The sequence below is a fragment of the Astatotilapia calliptera genome, chromosome 17 (genome assembly GCF_964374335.1).
Source record: "Astatotilapia calliptera chromosome 17, fAstCal68.1, whole genome shotgun sequence".
In the NCBI taxonomy this organism is placed as follows: Eukaryota; Metazoa; Chordata; class Actinopteri; order Cichliformes; family Cichlidae; genus Astatotilapia; species Astatotilapia calliptera.
In genome coordinates, this window is record NC_137438.1 from 37637488 (window position 1) to 37658039 (window position 20552).

The window sequence follows — 20552 nt, forward strand, 5'->3', positions numbered from 1 at the left end:
ACTAACAACAAGCCGCCTTCAGCTTTACTGCATGTTGGCCCAGTAAGACCGTGAGATGGGCGAGGCGTTTTGAGGAAGCCAGTGGGTTTAAGACTGATGAAACAGCATCATACCACGATGACAGTGCTTATTGATTACAATATATTTGTTTGTAAGTATTACCAATACACCCACGAGAGCATTAGAGCGCCATACATGGTATCTGTAATTTTTGTGTTTAATAATGTCAAAAGAATGCTAACAGAAAATGGCTACTAAATGTCGTCTAAGGATCTTGGAAAGAAAAGCGTCTCGACTTCTTTAAGTTGCTTGAAGACATAGATGGCTTCTTTCACTCCTCTTTCAAACCATCTGACTTCTCTGTCCAAAATGTGAACATTGGCGTCCCCGAAAAGTGTCCTTTAGTGTCCTTTGTCCTTTAGATGCAGATGGGCAGCTGAGTCTTGTCCCATCGAGGTAGCTCTTCTATGTTGTGGCAAGCATTTATGAAGTGGCTGTTTGGTTTCTCCAATGTAGAGGTCTGAGCATTCCTCGTTGTACTGTACAGCATACACAACGCTGTTGTTTGTGTTTTGGAGTTTTGTCTTTGGGATGAACCAGTTTTTGGCTGAGTGTTTGGCTGGGTCTGAAGTGCATCGGGATGTTGTGCTTTTCCACTGTGAGCGACCATCTTTGAACAGAGGCGGTGGTTTACGACACCAACTGTCTGCCATCTATAATCCAGTTTTGAGATCCCTCCCCAGACGCTCAATGCCCACTCACATCCTGGGCCATCTGACCTCAGGAAATCACATGATAAGGTGCGGCCAGGTTTCACAGTGGGTTCCCCTGAAACCTTGGCTGATTGTGCCCAAACCCGCATTCACACCTTGACTCGTGTGATTAGGTAGAGGATCAATAGGGGGTCCATGTCCCTCTTGTGGGGACACTCCAATAGGGCTTAAATCTGGGACTCTCCACCATCTGAAGAAGCTTCTCAGATGAGAGGTGAAACATCTTCAAGCAATTTAAAGAAGTCCAGACGATTTTCTTTGCAAGCTCCTTAGGTTGCGATGACCTGGATGACTGAGAACCTTCACAGACACTATTAAATGTCATATCACTGCACATTTCATAAACCTAGAATAGAAAAGCCATTGTCATTCAGTAGATTTACCAGTTTCTGTGCATTGACACCTGCACCCCCCATGTATTAAATGAAAAACTGTCCAGTATCTTTTAAATAAATATATTGAACAGCAATATAGGGGAAAAAACCAATGCACCAGTTTACCCAACTTATTCTAATGCAGTGGTTCCCAAACGTTTTTTGCTAGGCCCCCCTTTGTTTTTACAATAACCCCCCTCTCCGGCACAAAGACATCGTCCAACCACACACACCATGGTTTGTTTTCAAACTCCATTGCGGTTCATTTCACACCTCGAACCTTTTGTAAACAATGAAACACATAAAAGTAAACTGTAACAAATCACAGGTAGCAATAAAATAAAGTACTACCTCTTTTAAATAATGGAAAAGCAAACCATCTTTATGGTGTAATTATTTTACGTGTAGTTGTTTTGTTTGTTTTTTTACTGTGTAAGAATATTCAACATTGCATTTTTTTTTTTTTTAATGGGTTTAAAAACATAAATTTGGACAGCCCAGTTCTATTCGGGATTCCTACCTTGGCACCACTGTTGTGCAGCCAAAGGCAAGATATGCTTCATCATATTTTCTAGTCTTTGGCTTGGAAGGACGTTGGTTTGGAAGCATATTTGGCGATGCTTCATCTTCTGCTTTGCGGTTGTAGGAGCCCCATTAAAAACCTGTCCATTATGCTAGCAGTGTCCAACCATTCTTTTTTTTTAATCATTCATATAGGGCTCCCCTTGCGCCCCCCACTATGGGAACCAATGCATTTTTAACACACACTGTAATTATAGTGCTAGTGTCATAGATTTGGACACTTATTTAAACTTTCACAGTTATCAAGATAATTACACTATTTTAAATGTTTATGTTGTGCCCTGATGATCTGGTTTTACCTCTGATGTGCTTTAGCACCAAACGTGCTGTAAACAGTATGAGAGACAGCAATGACGATGCAGGCGTCCCTGAGGGTGACATTTTTTGCCAGTTGTGCGTTTGACCCATGACATTGTAGGTCAGGAAAGCTGATGCTTTTCAGTATATGCCAGTATAAAACACTTTAACTTAGTGGGGCCAGAGCAAGTTTAGTCACAAGTATGGGACACAGGCCAGTGTTGTCTCCATCTTGGACCTCGCTTGATTTCTCAGTGCTTTTTATTTCTGATATGATGACAAAGTTACGGATCTCCTGAGAGAGCTTTTTGGATCAAAAATAAATTTGCCTTTTTGATCACAACAGCTGAAGCGTCGAGAGCTAGTACTAATCCATAAATGACAACAAAGAACAGAAGTTTGACAGAAGCAGCAGAAAATGAAACAAGCACCCAGAAAGAGGGCTGAGATTTCTCTGCCTGGTAATAACATGTGTAAACAGTAGACAGAGTGGAAGACATGGCTGTTAAAGAACATAGAGCATATATAAAAGACACACTCTAGTTTCTAGATCTGAAAAGTTCAAATTCAAATTCAAATTTTATTTGTCACACACACACAACCATACACAGTATGACATGGGGGTGAAATGCTTGTAGCTGTACAATGCCCAACCATTAAATGACAGAAGAAAAGTTTTACAATATTTACAATTTACTACAAAAATTTACAAATTAACTTAGGAAATTACAGTAAAGAATGTGCAAATAGCAGAAGAGATTATAAAGATAAGGATTATAAATTATAGGAATTATAGGAAATGTGTGGTGGTGCGTGTGGTGACGTGTGTGAGAGTCCAGTCTTATAGTGACGTGTTTGGGAGAGTCCAGTCCTACACCTGGTTCAGGCCCCGAATAGCCTGGGGGAAGAAGCTCCTCCTCATTCTCTCTGTTTTGGCCTTAAGGGAGCGGAAGCGCTTCCCAGACCTCAACAGTGAGAAGAGTCCATTGTTGGGATGGGAGAGGTCCATCATAATCTTCCTAGCTTTGGACTTGCACCGCTTGGTGTAGATGGACAGCAGGTCAGGGAGCTCTGATTGAATGATGCGTTTGGCTGAGCGCACCACCCTTTGCAGATCTCGTCTGTCCTGCTTGGTGCTGTTCCCAAACCAGGTGCAGATGTTTGACGTCAGGACGCTCTCGATGGTGCAGGAGTAGAAGTTCTTGAGCACCTTCAGTGGCAGATGGAAGTCTCTAAGTCTTCTGAGGAAGAAGAGACGCTGACGGGCTTTCTTAACCAGGGTGTTGATGTGACAGGACCATGACAGGTCCTGAGTGATGTGGACACCCAGGTAAAAGTGCCGTCATTACAGTGCATTAAACCTGAATTCTTTCCAAAAGCCAGCAGGGGGCAGCTCCTAACGGATTAGGATTAATTAAATCTCATTGTAAAGAAGTACGTGGCATTCAGGCATCTACTGCCTAGATCTGTGATTTAGAACAAGCACTTTGTGGATAAGTTGTATTGTACTGTTTGGTATACAGCATGAGGATTACTTTGTAATTGATGGTCACCTCTGGACTTAAAATGGAGGGTAAACTTCAAAGTAACGTCGTGATTAACACATCACTACCATATGAGACTTCAGTAGGTCAGGATCAGATCCAACACTCGCTTGTCATGTCCATCTTTTATATACAGTCAGTGTCAAGGATCAAAACACATAATTAACTTACTTTAACAGTGAAGACCAACAGATGCTTAATACATGCAGTAATTACCAACAATATTGCTATTTTTTGTTTTTCTTTAGTGCTGTTACTGTTTTCCACCTTCATCTGTTATTATTATTATTATTATTATTATTATTATTATTATTATTATTATTATTATTATTATTATTATTATTATTATTATTATTATTATTGTTGTTGTTGTTGTTATTATTATTATTATTCATCTGTCCCGTGGTTGTCACTATGATTCTTTGTTCCCGAGTGGTCTTCCATGTCCTCCTCATTTGCTGCAGCATCATCATCACAGACAGCTGATGATGAAGATCATCAGGAGTGTTAAAGCTACATTCATCACACATGTCTACTAAACTGCAGCACAGGAAATACTGTAATACTCAAAGGCTTGTTTAACCCCCTTTGGGATAAATGTTCTTCTTCAGTTATACTCAGTAAATGACAATAATCAGTGATGATTCACTATTTTCATTTGTTATCAATAATCTTACGAAGTTATCCTTCTGATAAGGATTGTATTTGTACTGTACTGCCAGATGAAGAAACAAACAATCAAAACAAGTGCTAATCAAATGAATGTAACCGAGCTAATTTTACTGCCAGTGAATAGGGTCTTTCACTCTGGTTTTCCCTGCCCTCTAGTGGATTTATTGGTTAAGGGTTGAGGAAACATGAAGTTATATTACATTATATCGTGAGATTATATCGTGCACACCTTTGAAACTGCTCAGGAATTTAATGGCAATACCGTCAGTTCAAGCTTGTATAATTTTGCCTTGGTTCTAATAAAGTTTATTCAGTCAAATTACTAGTATCACATTCATATCTCATATGTCCCCTTTAAAGCTTCTCTTCAGGCTGATGTCATCAGAGGTTCGACTGCTGTACCTAAAAAAAGAAGCTGCATCATCAGCTAACTGACTAGGCATCCTCACGTTAGACAAAACATGCTTCTTCTCCTTAAAATATACTTCTTGTCAGAGGTTGTTAATAAGACTATAAAATATTCAGACAAAAAAATGCATCTAAACTTGTGATGGAAAAGGTGGAAATTACATGTAGTGAGCTGGTGATTGAACTTTTAACACAAAGCTCTTGTCCCTTGCTGAGAGTCTTTTTTAGTATGTCTTAGACCAAGTGCACAGATGTCAAGCTGCTTGATATGGGGTTACAGGCGTTGAAATCAAAAGTTCTAAGCAACAGCTTTATAATCAGCACAGACTCTAAATATCTACTTACATAAGAAACACTCCAGCTTCTAAACAGCCTGTGTTTCTTTTCTTATTATGAGGTTCCACTGAAATTTGAACTCAAATCATTGGATTCAGAGTGCCGGGAGCTACTCATTACACCACTAATGGCCCACTCAGGTTTGGTCTTCTTTATAAAGGCGGAACACGTTCCAGTCGCTCAGACTCAGTGTAACTCATGAGGCCCTGATATTATTTTCAGTGGAAGGAAAGCTGCTGGACTTGCGTAACCACGTACATAATTGGCCACACAAGATTTAAGAAGTAAGAAGCAAAGCCATTGCTTTGTATGTGTTTCCCAATAAACCTTGAAGGCCTATAGGCTGATATATGCTAGACAAAAGCAGATAATTCATGGCGTTACATTCAGCAACCTGGTCTGTAAAAACAGTGATATGCAAAATAGGTTTGTCACTGATTTTTGTGGTGAATGCACCATTAAGTAGGTTTCCTCAATGGTAATTTACAAGGTTGTTATGACCAAAAATAACTGGCTCATAAAGAGCTAGTTCTCCTTTGGTGCCATTTGAGAATCTGGTTTTAGCAGGTTTGAGAAGTGAGCATAACACACAGAAGCAACACACAGAGAAGTCAGCATAATATCAGAGAGATATCAGCTGAGGTTTCACAGAGCAGCATTGCTTAAGCAGTCTTTTTAGAAACACATCAAACATTTACACTGCTATGGAGATGAAGCCAGACAACATAAATGAATCTGTTAATCTACAGCTACGTGTGGGCCTGCCTTCTTTCATTTGAGCAATATTGTCAAAATTGTGAACATGCTGTAGAAGAGTGTATTTATTACTTGCAAATCTGATTATTGTTATTCCTTAGCGAAAAGCCTTCATTTGATCTAAAATGCTACAAACATATCCCTCACAGATCATCTGCTCTTTGTTTACTCCCGGCTACATCCAGAATTGAGATTAAAATCCCATTTTTTTCAAACACAAAGCTCCGAATAACCAGGCCCAGACATTTCAAACACATCATATCATCAAAACCACCCAGCCGAACACATTTCTCACAGACTGCAGGCTAGCTTGTGCTTCATAGAGTGTCTAAAAGTAGAAAGGGAGGCAGAGTCTGCAGCTACCACCCCGCTCCTACAATGACTGATCACGTCTCCCTGTGTTTTTAGACCCCATGCATTTAACTTTGGTCTTCTCTCTCCCATAGACTATGTTTTGTCCTGTTTGTTGCTTCTGGTCTTTCCACACTTCTCTTTTCTGTCATCATCAAAGCAGTTAAAATTGATAGCTGCCCATCCCTGAGCATGGTGCTACCACAGGCTGTAAAACGAGAGTTCTTCCTCCCTACCTTTGCCAGGGTCAGGTTGGTCACAGGAGATCATCTGATCTGGAACTGGAAACTCTTTATTTTGCAATATAAAAAGCCTTGAGACGATGAAATAAAAAATTGAAACTGCACACTCAGCTAAAATATAATATAATATAATATAATATAATATAATATAATATAATATAATATAATATAATATAATATAATATAATATAATATAATATAATATAATATAAATCTTTGTTTTTGTTAATGATGGTCTATTATCTTGTGTTACAAATTCTTGGGTGTGTAGAAGTGGGAGAGAGACAGAGAGAGAGCGAGAGAGAGAGAGAGAGAGAGAGAGAGAGAGAGAGCGAGCCTGTCACTGGCCGGTGCAGTGCTTGCAGCAGTAGCTTGGCTCAGTCAGCAGACGGCGGCCAATCTACCGATTTCCTCCTCTCGTTTCTATTCTCCCCCCTCTTCCCCTTTATTGCACACCTTTTATTTTCTGTAGCAGGCTCGCAGAAATGTCCGCCAGACCGGGATTTTACCGGCAGGAGCTGAACAAGACTGTGTGGGAGGTTCCAGAGCGCTATCAGAACCTGACGCCGGTGGGCTCCGGAGCTTACGGCTCGGTGTGGTGAGTGTGTGCGTGTGTGTATGTATGTGTGTGTGTGTGCTGTGAGAGTGGAGGGGCGAGGCTGAACAGTCACAACATTTACGGTATTTCTGTTCATGATGCATCAGTAGACTACAGCGCTTTATGTGTGTGTGTCTCTCAGGACCGAGCTGCTTTGTTAACTGATTGTTTGGGAGGTTTTATTGTCTTCACTGCTGTTATTACTGGCGTTTTTTTTTAATTATCATGCTCCCAATATTCAGCAAAACACCTTCAAATTCCATTTCCGCCCCTGTTTTTGTGTGCATGAATAAGATTTCACTGCTTGCACTGATGTCAGCCTTATAGAAAGACAGGCAGGTCTGCAGGGCTTGTTTTTGTCCCACCGCTCACTGTCTGTGGGTCTTACAGCCTGTGTGTGGGAGGGAAAGACAGAATGAGACAGTACAGGAATTTCCCCAATAACCCTCTCCTCACCCCCACCCAGCTTCTACACACACAGAAATAGTCTTGGAAAAAAGTCTCGAATCTTAAGATTTAATTTGAGTAGCACCTCAGCAGATATTCATATATATATGTGTGTTTGTGTGTGTGTGTGTGTGTGTAGCACATCTGGAATGGGAACACAGCTGCAAGTTTGATGCTGTATTCCTTGCACCTGCACACTCACTCTCCTTTGTTTATAACCCCCACGCTCTGTGTGGATGCACTATCAATTTTGCAAAATGTAACTGCCTTAGATTTGGATAAATCTGCCTCAGCCGGTGGGATGCCGTTGCCATGGCGATATGTCATGGCATAACCTCCTCTGACAGTTAATATTAATTAAGCTGTTACCAGGAGGCTATGAAAACGCAGACAAAATTGTTATTGTGTTTGTGTGACAGATCCCTGAGGAATAATCACATTGTGCCACGTATTTAAGCGGATTTGCATGTTGCCAGCTTCAGTGGTATCAGTGAGAAATGACTATTAAAGCTGTGAGTAGTCTGAAAAACCTTCCACTACAAACTGATTGATCCTGGCAGCTGAGCAAAACACTTATCTATGAGCCGAAACGCCCAAACACTGTAGAGAAGTTTACAGATATAATATAACGGACCTTCCTCCAATGACTCTAAAAGCCTTATGAGAGGTAGTTAAAAGCTATGCCATCACCTCCACAGTAAACCGGGTAGACACCAAGTGACGACATCACATGACACAAGCCCACTCAGCCTTTTCAGGCTAAAATGAGAAACTCTAAAATTTTAGGTCAGCGTTGCTAAGTTCCCAAATCCTGTAAGTCTAAACCCAAATCCTGTGATGCTTTGTAGCAAGGAAATAAAAGAGGCAGAGGATATAATAGCAGGGAGTCCAAGTTTCTACAGATGGAGCACTCACTCTGTGCAGCCAGTTTGGAATCGCCTGTCAAGTTTTGATGTGTCATTTTCTGTTTGAGCTTTCTCTGCACAGGCAAAAAAATGTGCCAATAACCGAACCCAAAACCAGGCTGAATTTCCTGCATCTTAGTCTCACTTTATTATCTCCTTCTTACACAGTAGTAGTGGGAGCTTGTGTCCAGTCACACACATATACAGAGCTCATATCTCAGCCCGTTAAACCACACCCAAGATGTCACTGCCTGTGTCCTCACAAAAGCAGTTTATGTCTTGATGGCTAACATCCTCTTCTGTCAGATTTGAATTAAGGCAACATTTGAACTGGGATGGGATGATGGGATGATGGGATGTGTGTCTCCCTCACTTACCTCACGTCGTGATAGAAGCTTTCACAGGAGTACTGAGCATTAGCATCTTGCCTATTTGCAGCTTTAGAGTTCTGCTCAGAATAGCAGCAGACTAAAAATGCACAGGGGTGGATCATGACTTTGCCTTTCAGCCTCGAGGTAATACTCACATGGACATTTTTTAAAGTAAGTTTAAGGTCTGATTCCCATTTTGGATACTCATGGTACAAAGGACGCATTATGAAAAAAAGTCCATTCAACACGTATCTTGTCCTTCTTGAGAAAAAAAAAATGCCCTAAGCAATTCACGCTTGTAACTCATATTCTCTAAAGGTGCAGTGAGCTTGTGTATAGACAGAAAAGTCAATGCCAGAAGCAGAGTTATTATTTATAGCTAGCTACTGCCACAAGACGCACTTTCTAGACTTCTTCTCTGGTTACATAAAAGGATGATTATGATTTGATAGACTGTTTTCTTGAGTCTTAATTACTGAAGTAAACATTAGCATTGTGAGTGACTCTCATAATCCCCCCTTTGAGGACAGATTCATGCTGAAAATGATGCATAACTGTTGCCAGTAGGCTACAGATATGAGCTATTCAAACCCTTCCTGGCTAACACACATCACCACAGCCCTGACAGGTGAACTCACAGAACCTGTTCACTCATATTACTCTGGATCATCAAACTATATTGATTTAAATGAATTTTTTCCCTTGTTTATATATAAAAGTGGACAATGACGCCCTCTTAGAGTTTGCATGTAACAGTTTATAGCCAAATGAATCCGTTTATCTGAGGTTTAGTGGTAGCACTTTAGAATAATGTCACATTACTAAGCATTATTAAGGTATTAGCAAGTGTTTAATTCATCCTTTATATAGCATTACTCCTCCTTAGTATGTCATTTAAAAATATTTATTTATTTATTTATAATTTTAGCTAACTATTTAATCCATTTAACACCTATTTTAAGTTAGCCCAGTTCATCCATTATTTAGCTTACTTACATTCTTTAAAAAAAAAAAAGAAGTAATAACCACTTATTAATTACTTATCCATTATCCAACGATCCATTTTTTAAAGCTAAATGCTTCCAACACTTATCAGTCAACTGTTTTAACCCTTTAAAGCCAAGCGTATCGTATTTGATACACGTGTTTTGGGGAGTTTTTGAGACTTCTGCATCATCAGCGGGACTTTTTTTACCCCCCAAAATGATATAAATTGCATGACACATTTGTAATGACTAAATTGCAAAAATATGGCTAATGTAGCAAATGCGATACAAATGAAAACTCATATGCAGATTAACATTTGATGTATTTTTATATATATTTTGTCTAAAGGTTCAACAAACACTTCCTGGCAGTTATTTCATGGTTCAGGTTTTAAAGGGTTAATCAGCTTCGTTCTAGTTGTTTTAGCTAATTAATTTAACCATTTATCCACTGTTTTTAGCTATCAAACCTTTCTTCCATAGCAGGTCTCTTAATCCTTTTATCTTACTCACCTGCTTCTCAAAGCATAATTTCTAGACAGGCCAAGTGCGAATGGTTGAGCTTTAGATTATTATACAATTATACAAATACACAAAGGGCATTCCTCCACACACATGCTGACACCGAGTGCTTCCCTGCATTGTTAATGTTGATCTTGAGCTATTGTCACTGACTTTCTCATGGCAAGACTTGATTAGCAAACAGTAGGGGGATGGGGTTAAGGGTATGGCATCTGTATCTGTCGTGTCGTGATGGAGAGGGGGGGGGGTCGATACTCAAGCAGTCCAGGTCTTGAAATGTGCACAAATGATCCATGTTCTCAGTGCAATCTCTCGAGAAAATAGGCCTTAGGTCAAGGACCCGACAAGCTCATATAATCCATTATAGCTGGAGCTGAAGAACATCTATCCCCCATCCTTACTGGGAGTAGGGGAATCAAAAGGCAGATTTAAGAGAGAAAAATGGAATAGTTGCATGGAAATACATAAGGAATAACTTTGGAGTACAGACACTAGAGCAAGTAGCACCAAGAATACAAAGCTGTTTTAATAATTTACCATTCACTGCTTCTTGAATTTTGCTGTCATACTCTATGTCTAATATAGCCTCACTGTCTTCTCAGCTTCCTGCCTTGAGCCATAATCCCGTTTGCTCGAGATTGAACATCAAGACAGAATATATGTTGAGCTGATCAAGGCTGCTTTCATCTCATGTGAGCATATGTAACATCTGTTCACTAGACTTTGGGCATGAAGCCTTGCATTTGGATTACTATGAATAAAACATGACTGCTTCATTTTCTCCTGTCGAGATTGTTATATCTCTGCTTGTCAGATTGTTGATTGGAAATTTGATAAATTAGGGAGGAAAAAGCACACTGGGATTCTGAGTTGTTGTGGATCTTATGAATAAATAGCATGTGAATGATCGCAGGGTAAAAGCTGTGAAATAAGCTTATTGGAAGACAAATTTAAATGTAGCAGCTGTTTGCGTAGCTTTGCATAATTCCTATAAAAAAATGTAAATAACATAAAATTCTCTTAATGCAGACAACTTGATTTAGCACCATGTAGCAGCCTCCCTCAAATCATTTTTGGCTTTCTCTTAAATTTAATCTGAATATATCACTGTTTAGACTGCTAGCTATCTTATCTATATGAAACATTTCTCCTCATTGCAAAAACAGTTTACTTCCACCGTCTCCGTCTGAGAAACCCAATGTGCATTAAGAGCTGGGATATTAAAGGCATACTGAGACAAAAGGACAGTGGAGAAATCGATGCCTTTGCTAGCTTGTTTGTGTTGAGAATGGTGCATCATACCCATGTATGGAAGATGGCAGGGGGGAAGATATGCTCAAGGCGGTGAGGCCTGCTTTATGTCAGACGGAGGAGGCTGGCTGCTGACCTGGACGTAGCCCAGCTGGGACATCCGGGCTGTCAGCAGGTGATTTGGAGACGGAGAGCCGCATGGATGCACTGAAGTGTGCAAAAGTGCAGCAAACTAAAGCACGTAAGCATTATATATCAGCAGGAAAAGATACAGCAATATTTATAGTATGTATAGGAAAAAAAAACAGGACACATGCATCATTTCATGGACACCTCTACTGTAACTGTCTGAAAGTAAACAGACGTTATACCTGCTGTTAGCTGAATCTTTGCAGGTCTTAAGGGTAAAAGAAAAAATGTGTTAAGCTGCTAAATGGCCTAAGAACATCATCCACAATCTCTGTAGGGAACAGTACTTTTTACCTGCACAGGAGGACACTCAATTAAACAAAGATGTTATGAATTAGAAGAATAATTTGATGCTTTCTGGTTAAAAGCGTTTTCATTCCCTTGGCATCTTAGGTGAGAAGATGAGGCCACTATGTATATATACTAATCACTAACGTACACAGGATTTCTAAAGCTTAACATGTAGGCACCATCATGTCACCAATCACTTTACACAGTCCCACTCTGAAGCCTTGATTTATGCATTTGTGACTTGATCTTGTTGTGTTTCTGGAAATCAAGGACGCTACACAGTCATATGGTAACAACTTCCCAATTACAAAATGGAAAAATTCTGAATAAATGTACTATAACAATGTAATAATAATATATTAAATAAAATAAGACTTGAGACTAGTAATTGAGACCATAAGCTCACCAGGAAAATGATAACTAAGATAAGATAAGAGATAAGATAAGATAAGATAGAACTTTATTAATCCCTCGGGTGGGTTCCTCTGGGAAATTCGATTTTCAAAAAAGCACAGCACCGACAGAAGTTACAGAGTTACAGAGTTACAGAATATTATATATATATATATACACACACACACACACACACATATATATATATAAATACAGAGACAATATAAATAAAATATACGAAGGGGATAAATAGAATAAATAGGAATAAAAAATAAAAATACAAGTGAATTGCACATTTCAAGTATTGAAACTGAGGTCATGAATCAACTGAGCTTTAGGATAATTTTCCCAATGACGTCTGTGCAATCTAACCTCCTTTTATGTCACTTTCCGGTTACCTCAGAAGTCAGATGTCGAAACTTGGGAGTGAAATCTCTCTGAAGTTAGTGAATTCCAGAATTCCAGTAGTAAAGCTAGAAAAGCGAGAAAAAACTTGCTTAGCTCTTAGCAAGGTAGAGTTTTTCAAGTATCACGAGTAATAGAGCATACTACTTCTTTGCTTTTAGCTTAAACCACTACTGGAGCACATTCGTGGATAGAGTCGAGTCAGTGCTAGCCAACAGTGGCAGCACAGATTAGTTTTAAAGTTTTACTGCTGTTTATGCTCACTTATGCAACTTTGGATTGTTAGCTCAGGGTTGGCGGGGCTGCTCTTACTTTCTAAGTATGAAATGTGACTTGAAAGGGTGTTCCAGATAAAGAAATTCAGACTTAATCTGGAATGCGGCACTGCGCCCAAAGGAGTAACAACCCCCCCCCCCCCCGCTGGCTAGTAGACATAATGCAGGTTTTAAAGCACTTAGCTCTGGCTTTACTTATCAGAACAGGAAGCTTTGTCCATCCTTTATGTACAGTATGTTATCATAAACCGGAGTAAAACATTTCATCCATGCTGCCAGATGTAAATGATATTTGTTTTAAAATGTCAAATGTTTACAGTCGTTTTATTGCATCAGTTGTTTTGCAAGTGTTGTTCATCACACAAATTTTCAGGTCATAGTTCCTTTTCTTACTTCTTGGTCTATTTTTGCAATGTTATGCATTGTTACTCAATTCCCACCCGCTCTTCCTGTTGGTCTGTTCCACCCTCTGATGGCTGTATTATTATTCTTTCTAAGAGCGGTTGCAAAGCTGGCAGGCCTGAAAAGACACTGGCACCACAAAGGCATTCAGCATGAGCCGCAGCAGGGCTCAGTGTTCAATATGTGGAGTGACATCTACATTTCAAAAGAGATGAGATGAAAAAAAAACCCAGCAGCACTTTTACAATATCTGACATCCTCGCTTCCCTTGTTCCACCACATCCTCTTTCACTCACTTCTCCCGTCTGCTTGCGTTTCAAACTCTTCCAGCCCGTTTCTCTTTTTATTTTCAACTTTCAGGCATTCATCACAGCGTGAAGTAGTAGCTTAGCCTAGCTCGTGTGTTAATGGCACTGCATTTAAGTATATCCACACACGTGTTAAATGCTTTATCTGTTTGCTCTTTGCAGTTCGGCGTACGATGTGGTCTTAAGGCAAAAGGTTGCGGTGAAGAAGCTATCCAGGCCTTTCCAGTCTCTCATACACAGTCGCCGCTCGTACCGGGAACTCAGGCTTCTCAAGCACATGAAACACGAGAATGTTAGTGCTCCTTATAAAAATACCCAGAGACAGACAGACGTGGCTCTCTGAATGTTTTTCGCTCCGTTATTGATCCGCTCTGCTTCTGTTTCTGTCTCTGCAGGTAATAGGGCTGCTCGACGTCTTCACACCTGCTGCCACATTAGAAGACTTCAATGAGCTGTAAATCTTTGTTTTTCCCTCGGTGTTTTCTACAAGCTGTACAGCTGTCCACCTTTTTAGATATTTCTCTTATTAGAGGGCATACTGATGCATATATACAGGCAATCCTAGGGGGATTATAGGCTTGTAGAGATGTCAGATGGTTGCTATGGCAGCACCTCCATGTTCTCCTCTGAACTGAAATGCCCTCCCCCATTCACTCATGTAGACTCTCTCCTCTTTTCCAGCTACCTGGTGACTAACCTGATGGGCGCAGACCTCAATAATATAGTCAAATTTCAGAGGTTGTCAGATGAGCATGTGCAGTTCTTAATTTACCAGCTCCTCCGTGGCCTCAAGGTAATTTACTGCATCACGAGTATCTCCTGCATGCCACACTGCAACATGAATAATCAGCTGTGTCTGTTTTAATGCCAGCAGACACATGTAACAGCAGCGAATCATAGACTGTATACAAAAGACAGACAGACTCTGATTTGAATACACAAACCTGGAATTTTGGTCATCGCCATCTTGTTTTTTTCTTTCTTTCTTGTTTGTTTGTTTGTTTGTTTTTTTAACTGGAGATCACTTTTTTGCATGTTTGTCACACTTAAATGCTTCAGGTCATCAAACAAATTTAAATATTTAGAGAAAGGTAACACAAGTAAGCACAAATTGCCGTATCTAGGTCACAAACGGATGGCCGGACATTCTCCTTCAGGATGTTTTGACAGAAAGCCCCAGACCATCACACTACCACCGGGACTAAAACATTTCAGAAAGTTCAGCTTTTGTCTTGTCAGTTCACAAAAGTCTTTTTGGCAAATGCGAGACGAGTCTTTCTGTTCTTTTTGGTCAGCAGTGGTTTTCTCCTTGAACTCTCCCATGGATGCCATTTTTGCCCAGTCTCTTTATTATTGTTGAACCATGAACTCTGACCTTAACTGAGAAATGTGAAGCCCGTCGTTCCTTAATGTTGTTCTGGGTTCTTTTGTGACCTCCTGGATGAGTTGTTGATATGCTTTTGGAGTAAATTTGGTCGGTTGGTCACTCCTGGGAATCATCACCACTGTTCCAAATTTTCTCGATTTGTGGATAATGGCTCAAACTGTGGTTCAATGGAGTCCTAAAGCCTTAGAAATGGCTTTTTAACCCTTTCCAGACAGATAGATGTCAGTAACTTTGTTTCTCAGTAGTTCCTTTAGATTGTGGCGTGATGTGTTGCTTTTTGAGCTCTTTTTACCTGCTTTACTTCGTCAGACAGCTTCTATTTAAGTGATTTCTTGATTCAACAGTCCTGCCAGTAATCAGGCCTGAGTGTGTTTAGCCAAACTGAACTCAAATTTTCAAAACATGGCGATTAATTACAGTTAATCAATCATTTAACAAGAAGGGAAATTACTTTTTCACACACGACCAGGTAGGTTTAGGTAACTTTTTTCACTTTATCAAGTTCATTTTCTATATACTCAGGTTATCTTTGTCTAATATTAAAATTTGTTTGACAATCTGAAACATTTAAGTGTGACAAATATGCAACACACTAGGAAATCAGGAAGGGGGCAAACACTAGGTCCACCTTTAATCTGTTGATGCCTAAAACGTGCTGAAGACTGGCTGAAAAAAACACATCATTTCTGACATTTTTCTGGTGACTTTATATAACAAGACATTCGTTCTATACATCCCATTATGTTTGGTTTTGTTTTTTGTTTTTTAAAAAAGTTCAATATGCTTTAGGGTGATTGACACACTGCTACCATAGTGTACCACTGACATGTGACTTCAAAAAACAAAAGATGGTGGATGGCGAGGCTTCAAAACAGTTCTGTGAAAATCAAATAGATAACTTTTGATCATTTATATACAATGTAACATTGAAATCACTACACTGAAGTGCACACAGACTTTGAAATCCACAATTCCAAGATTTGCCATCTAACACTGAATCATCCAGCTGCCTGTAGATGCTGGCTCTTCACTCTCCGATAGACAAAAGAGGCAGAAAGTTAAATTCTGAGCTGCACTGTTGACCCCCATCTTCTCTCTCTCTCCTCCCCCTGTACCCCTGCCACGCCACCTGTTGAACAGTACATCCATTCAGCTGGATTGATCCACAGAGTGAGTTCCTTCTTCTTGCCTTGGTCAAGAGACCACTGCTGCACTTTGGTGGTTGAAACGACAACATCTTAAGCATTTTCCTATTTCATTTCTTAAAATGTTTTAAGGTGATAAAATCACCTCCAGACTGTCCGGCATTATAACATAAACATGTTTCATTGGGTGAAATTCTGAGAGTACATTTCACATTTTGAAAAAAAAGTCGATCAGAAAATGGGATAATGGTTATTTTGCTCATGCTGCTGAGTTTCAGATATGTTGTAATTCTTGTGATGTTTCTCTATCTATTTAACCAACGTCTTCAGGACCTCAAGCCAAGCAACGTGGCAGTGAATGAAGACTGTGAGCTTAGGGTAAGACTGGTCTTTAGTTTAACCCTACAAATGCTACATTACACCCAATGAAATCCATCAATCTGGAAATAAAATGTTCACCTGTCCTACAGATCCTTGACTTTGGCTTAGCCAGGCAGACAGATGATGAGATGACAGGTTATGTGGCGACTCGCTGGTATCGAGCACCAGAGATCATGCTCAACTGGATGCACTACAATCAGAATGGTAAGATGCCATCGAATGAAAATGAGGTTTTCAAAGTATTTTGCATTTGGCAGCAATAAAATGGGCAAATGCTGAATGGCTGAACCTGTAGTGTTTCTGTTTCAGTTGATATCTGGTCAGTGGGATGCATTATGGGAGAGCTACTGAAGGGAAAAGTCCTTTTTCCCGGCACTGACTGTATCCTTATCATCGTGGCGTGAGTCCACCGCAATTTGCAGCTTTTCTTCTGTCTTAGTGGGAACCTTCCATTGCCTCTTTAAACCGTCCCATGGATGCGGACCTCTTGTGGATTTGCATTACAATCATAGGCCTTTCTATGGGGGGAGCTGCTTCAACAGAGAGAAACTGGGGAATGAATAGGAGCAAACACAAAAGACTGAATTGTCTAGGCTGTTGTATTCAGTGTCTCGGAGGGGCTCTAAAACAAATTTGATTTACTGATCTTTCTGTGCTGTCAGGCTTCGAGATGTCTTTTAAGCAGCGATCTGCCTCGGTATGTGAAAAGATACTCTAATGAGCCAAATCTTGCGAGTTGATGACTTCCGCAAATCTCGATGGCCCTTAACTCCTCCTGTGCTAAGATATCGACCAGCTGAAGAGAATCATGGAGGTGGTGGGAACTCCGACACCAGAGCTGTTAAAGAAGATCTGCTCTGAACATGTGAGGACTCTACAAAGAGATTGGGAATGTCAAAATAATGCTTTCCGCAAAAGCTGTTTCTACTGACAAAAGCAAACTGCTCTGATTGATTAGTCACTCCATTGACCTGGCTGTCAGTATGTCTGAGTGTTGGACATAATTGATCACCAGTGGTTGGACATGTTATCCAAATTGTGACTTGCCATGAGTGTAACATTGGTGTGTATTTGCAGGCACAGAAGTACATCCAATCTCTGCCCTTCATGCCCCAACAGGACTTGGAAAAGATCTTCAGAGGGGCAAATCCACTGGGTGGGTGATGGACTGCAGATTGGATTATCAGCTTCTCAAATTCAATTGAAAACCATTAAGACTCTGCTAAAAGTTACTCTCTCCAGCCTGCAAATTTGAAATGCATTTTAACCATATAGGCTTAAATTAAATTTTGGACCTCCTGCTATTTCCTTCTTTTATTTGTCTAGTTTTTTGTCTCTTTTTTAGCTGTTGATCTGCTGAAGCGCATGCTGGTTCTGGACTGTGACGGGAGGATCTCAGCTAGCGAAGCTCTTTCCCACCCCTACTTCTCCCAGTACCATGATCCAGATGACGAGCCAGAGGCCCAGCCCTATGACCAAACACTGGAGAGCAAAGACCGAACTTTAGAAGAATGGAAAGGTAAAGCCTCTTTTTAAAATTTGGTGATTTTATGATTTAAAACAGCTGACAGAAGATACCATACTCACGTCTTACCTGAAACACAGAATTCTGCTGTAGTCCCTGCTGTCAAACTAGAAAATATGACTATGAAAGACATTTGTCGAGGTTTTAGATTTGTGGTGCCAGTAGCAACTTCCTCTTCTGCAAATAAAAAAGTACCATTTGAAATAAAAGTCTGTTGGAACAAGAAGACAATATATTCAAGCTGCACTGATTTTCACATTTCATATTGCATGGGTGTTGCAGAAATGCACCATCTAAGCAATATGGTGCAATATTGGAGACTAGTATTCACCACAACACCACCTGCCTCATACTGTGCTGCCAAAACAACTCTGACCAGCCAGGGCATAGACACGTGACATCTGGGAAAACCTTGTGGTGTCTGGCAAGAGCACACTGGCAGCTAATTCATGGGGTCCTGTGGGTGGCAGGACGGGGCCTCTGTGGATGGAGTTTGTTTTGGCAAAACCAATAGAGGCAGTTTGGAGAGTTTTGAGCCTGGGTCTGTGCCTTGGGCTCTTTTTTCATCGTTGCCAAATCATTCTCTAGCAGTTTTAGGGGGTGTAATGAGATGGATTATTCTGCAGGGGGGGCAGCACTGTCATGTCTATAGCCCCACACGGTCTTGATCTTAAAACACCATCTGTACCAATGTTATGGTGGGTGGTATGTCTGTGAAGGTTCTCAGTCATCCAGGCCATCGTAGTCTAAGGAGCGAGGAAAGAAAAGCATCTGGACTTCTTTAAGTTTGTTGAAAACCTAAAGAAGGCAATTTATATTGAACACAGAGATGACCATCCAAGGACCTCAGGGCAAGCACTTGGCAAAAGTGGAAAGGAAAAACTTCCTTTTAACAGGAAGAAACTTCCAGCAGAACCAGGGAGGGGCAGCCAGCTTTAGTTTATGCTTTATGTTTGGGTTTTATCGACTGTAATATGTTGCTATATTGGACTAATATAGCAACCTGAAGAAACTTTAAAGTATGCACATTATATTATCCTGTGTTGTTGCCATGAAACATCAAGAAGGTGCTTTTGCAATGTCACAATTTTTATTGTTTCTATTGTTACAGTCCGAATATTGAGCAGCACGCCTAACAGTGTTTCTTCTCCCTTCTTCTTCATTTACGTCCACAGAGTTGGTATTTGAAGAGGTGAACAGCTTCAAAGCATCTGGCAGCAAGACTGACAGCCTTCAGGTGGAGCAGTGAGACTTTTACTGCTCTGCCTCCTCTGCTTGAAGAAGGACCATGTAGTCAATAAATGCAAGGAGGGCTGGAAAAACAAGCAAAGGAAATGACTGTGTTTGATTTCCTGTCATGAGTTTGTCTGAGCAGCAGGGCAGGATGGTCTCCATGGGATCACATGTGAACATTACTATTACAGGGAACATTTTCGAGTTTAAAAAAAGGATTTCACCAGTGCAGAAAGTTGCTTCCTGTTATGGTTCCGCTCACTGAGGGTAAAATAAGGAACTGCTCAATATCAGGGGCCACGGAGGACGTGAGGATTCATGTGAGGAAGCAACTTTAAGAAACTGAACTTTGTTTAAAGACCAACAGAAGGTGTGGGAGGAGGAAAAAATGCACACTAGGATTTCCAAAGCAACAACAGGAATGCTGTGTCATCATCAAGACGAATGCCATTAAGCTTTCATATATAAAAATCATGCTTGCAGTGATACCATTTCACATCACAGAACAGCTTAGCATTCAGCCTGCATACTACTGATGCATGACTTCTGTGCATTTTATTGTTAAAGCATATTACTGGTGGTGTATTATAACCACTGCTTACTCTGTCTGCCACACTGCTATTAAACCAGTTTGGGGTTGAGAAAGAGGCATTACCAGGAAATGTAACCAGTGTTTCACCTCCTCTGTTTTTATAATTCATGTCTGAAAATGTTCTTCCATGGATGAAAAGTCATCCCATCCTTACAGAATAGTAAACACCAATTGTGCTATTAATTAGCAAGATAATTAATATATGCCAAAGCTGAAACAGAATGATTGCCCTGCAGATCTGTGTTTACAGTGTGAGTCTCTTTCCTCATATACAGATTCCGCTGTCAACCGATCACCTGTTGGCTTTGGCCCTGCTCCGTAAGGTCTCTCTACTGCTCTGCTGTCTTATACAGATCCCCATTTGTGTTTACAACTGTTAACATTACAGACATTGTGCAAATTGTCAGAATCAGTTCCCAGAAGGTGTCTAACAATGCTGGATAATAATCTGTTATGCAACTTGTAGCTTCATCCAAGCATTGACCGGTCAAACACCACAGACTGATGATTCACAGAAAGCAGCCATATTTGGCTGCTTGTGGCAACCAGGGAGCTCATTAGTCATATTTCATGTTACCTAAGCATCTTTTTCTTTTCTTTCCATAATTCTT

General features: G+C 40.3%; 1 protein-coding gene across 1 annotated transcript; it reads left to right on the plus strand.

Moving 5' to 3' along the window:
* The first annotated feature begins 6680 nt into the window (after nucleotides 1-6680).
* On the plus strand, nucleotides 6681-20016 carry mapk11 (mitogen-activated protein kinase 11). Its single transcript, XM_026147218.2, has 12 exons — nucleotides 6681-6933; nucleotides 13841-13970; nucleotides 14074-14132; nucleotides 14360-14471; nucleotides 16206-16235; nucleotides 16541-16588; nucleotides 16681-16795; nucleotides 16901-16972; nucleotides 17377-17456; nucleotides 17669-17747; nucleotides 17937-18110; nucleotides 19292-20016. The coding sequence occupies exons 1-12, from the start codon at nucleotides 6821-6823 to the stop codon at nucleotides 19363-19365; spliced, it is 1086 nt and encodes a 361-aa protein (XP_026003003.1). The 5' UTR covers nucleotides 6681-6820; the 3' UTR covers nucleotides 19366-20016.
* The last annotated feature ends 536 nt before the right edge of the window (nucleotides 20017-20552 follow it).

Excerpts from the sequence above, each read along its gene's own strand:
- mapk11 (XM_026147218.2), top strand. The coding sequence starts at position 6,821 with ATGTCCGCCAGACCGGGATTTTACCGGCAGGAGCTGAACAAGACTGTG. Across the intron at positions 6,934-13,840 it reads GGAGCTTACGGCTCGGTGTG|TTCGGCGTACGATGTGGTCT; the intron begins GTGAGTGTGTGC and ends TGCTCTTTGCAG. Across the intron at positions 14,472-16,205 it reads AGCTCCTCCGTGGCCTCAAG|TACATCCATTCAGCTGGATT; the intron begins GTAATTTACTGC and ends CCTGTTGAACAG.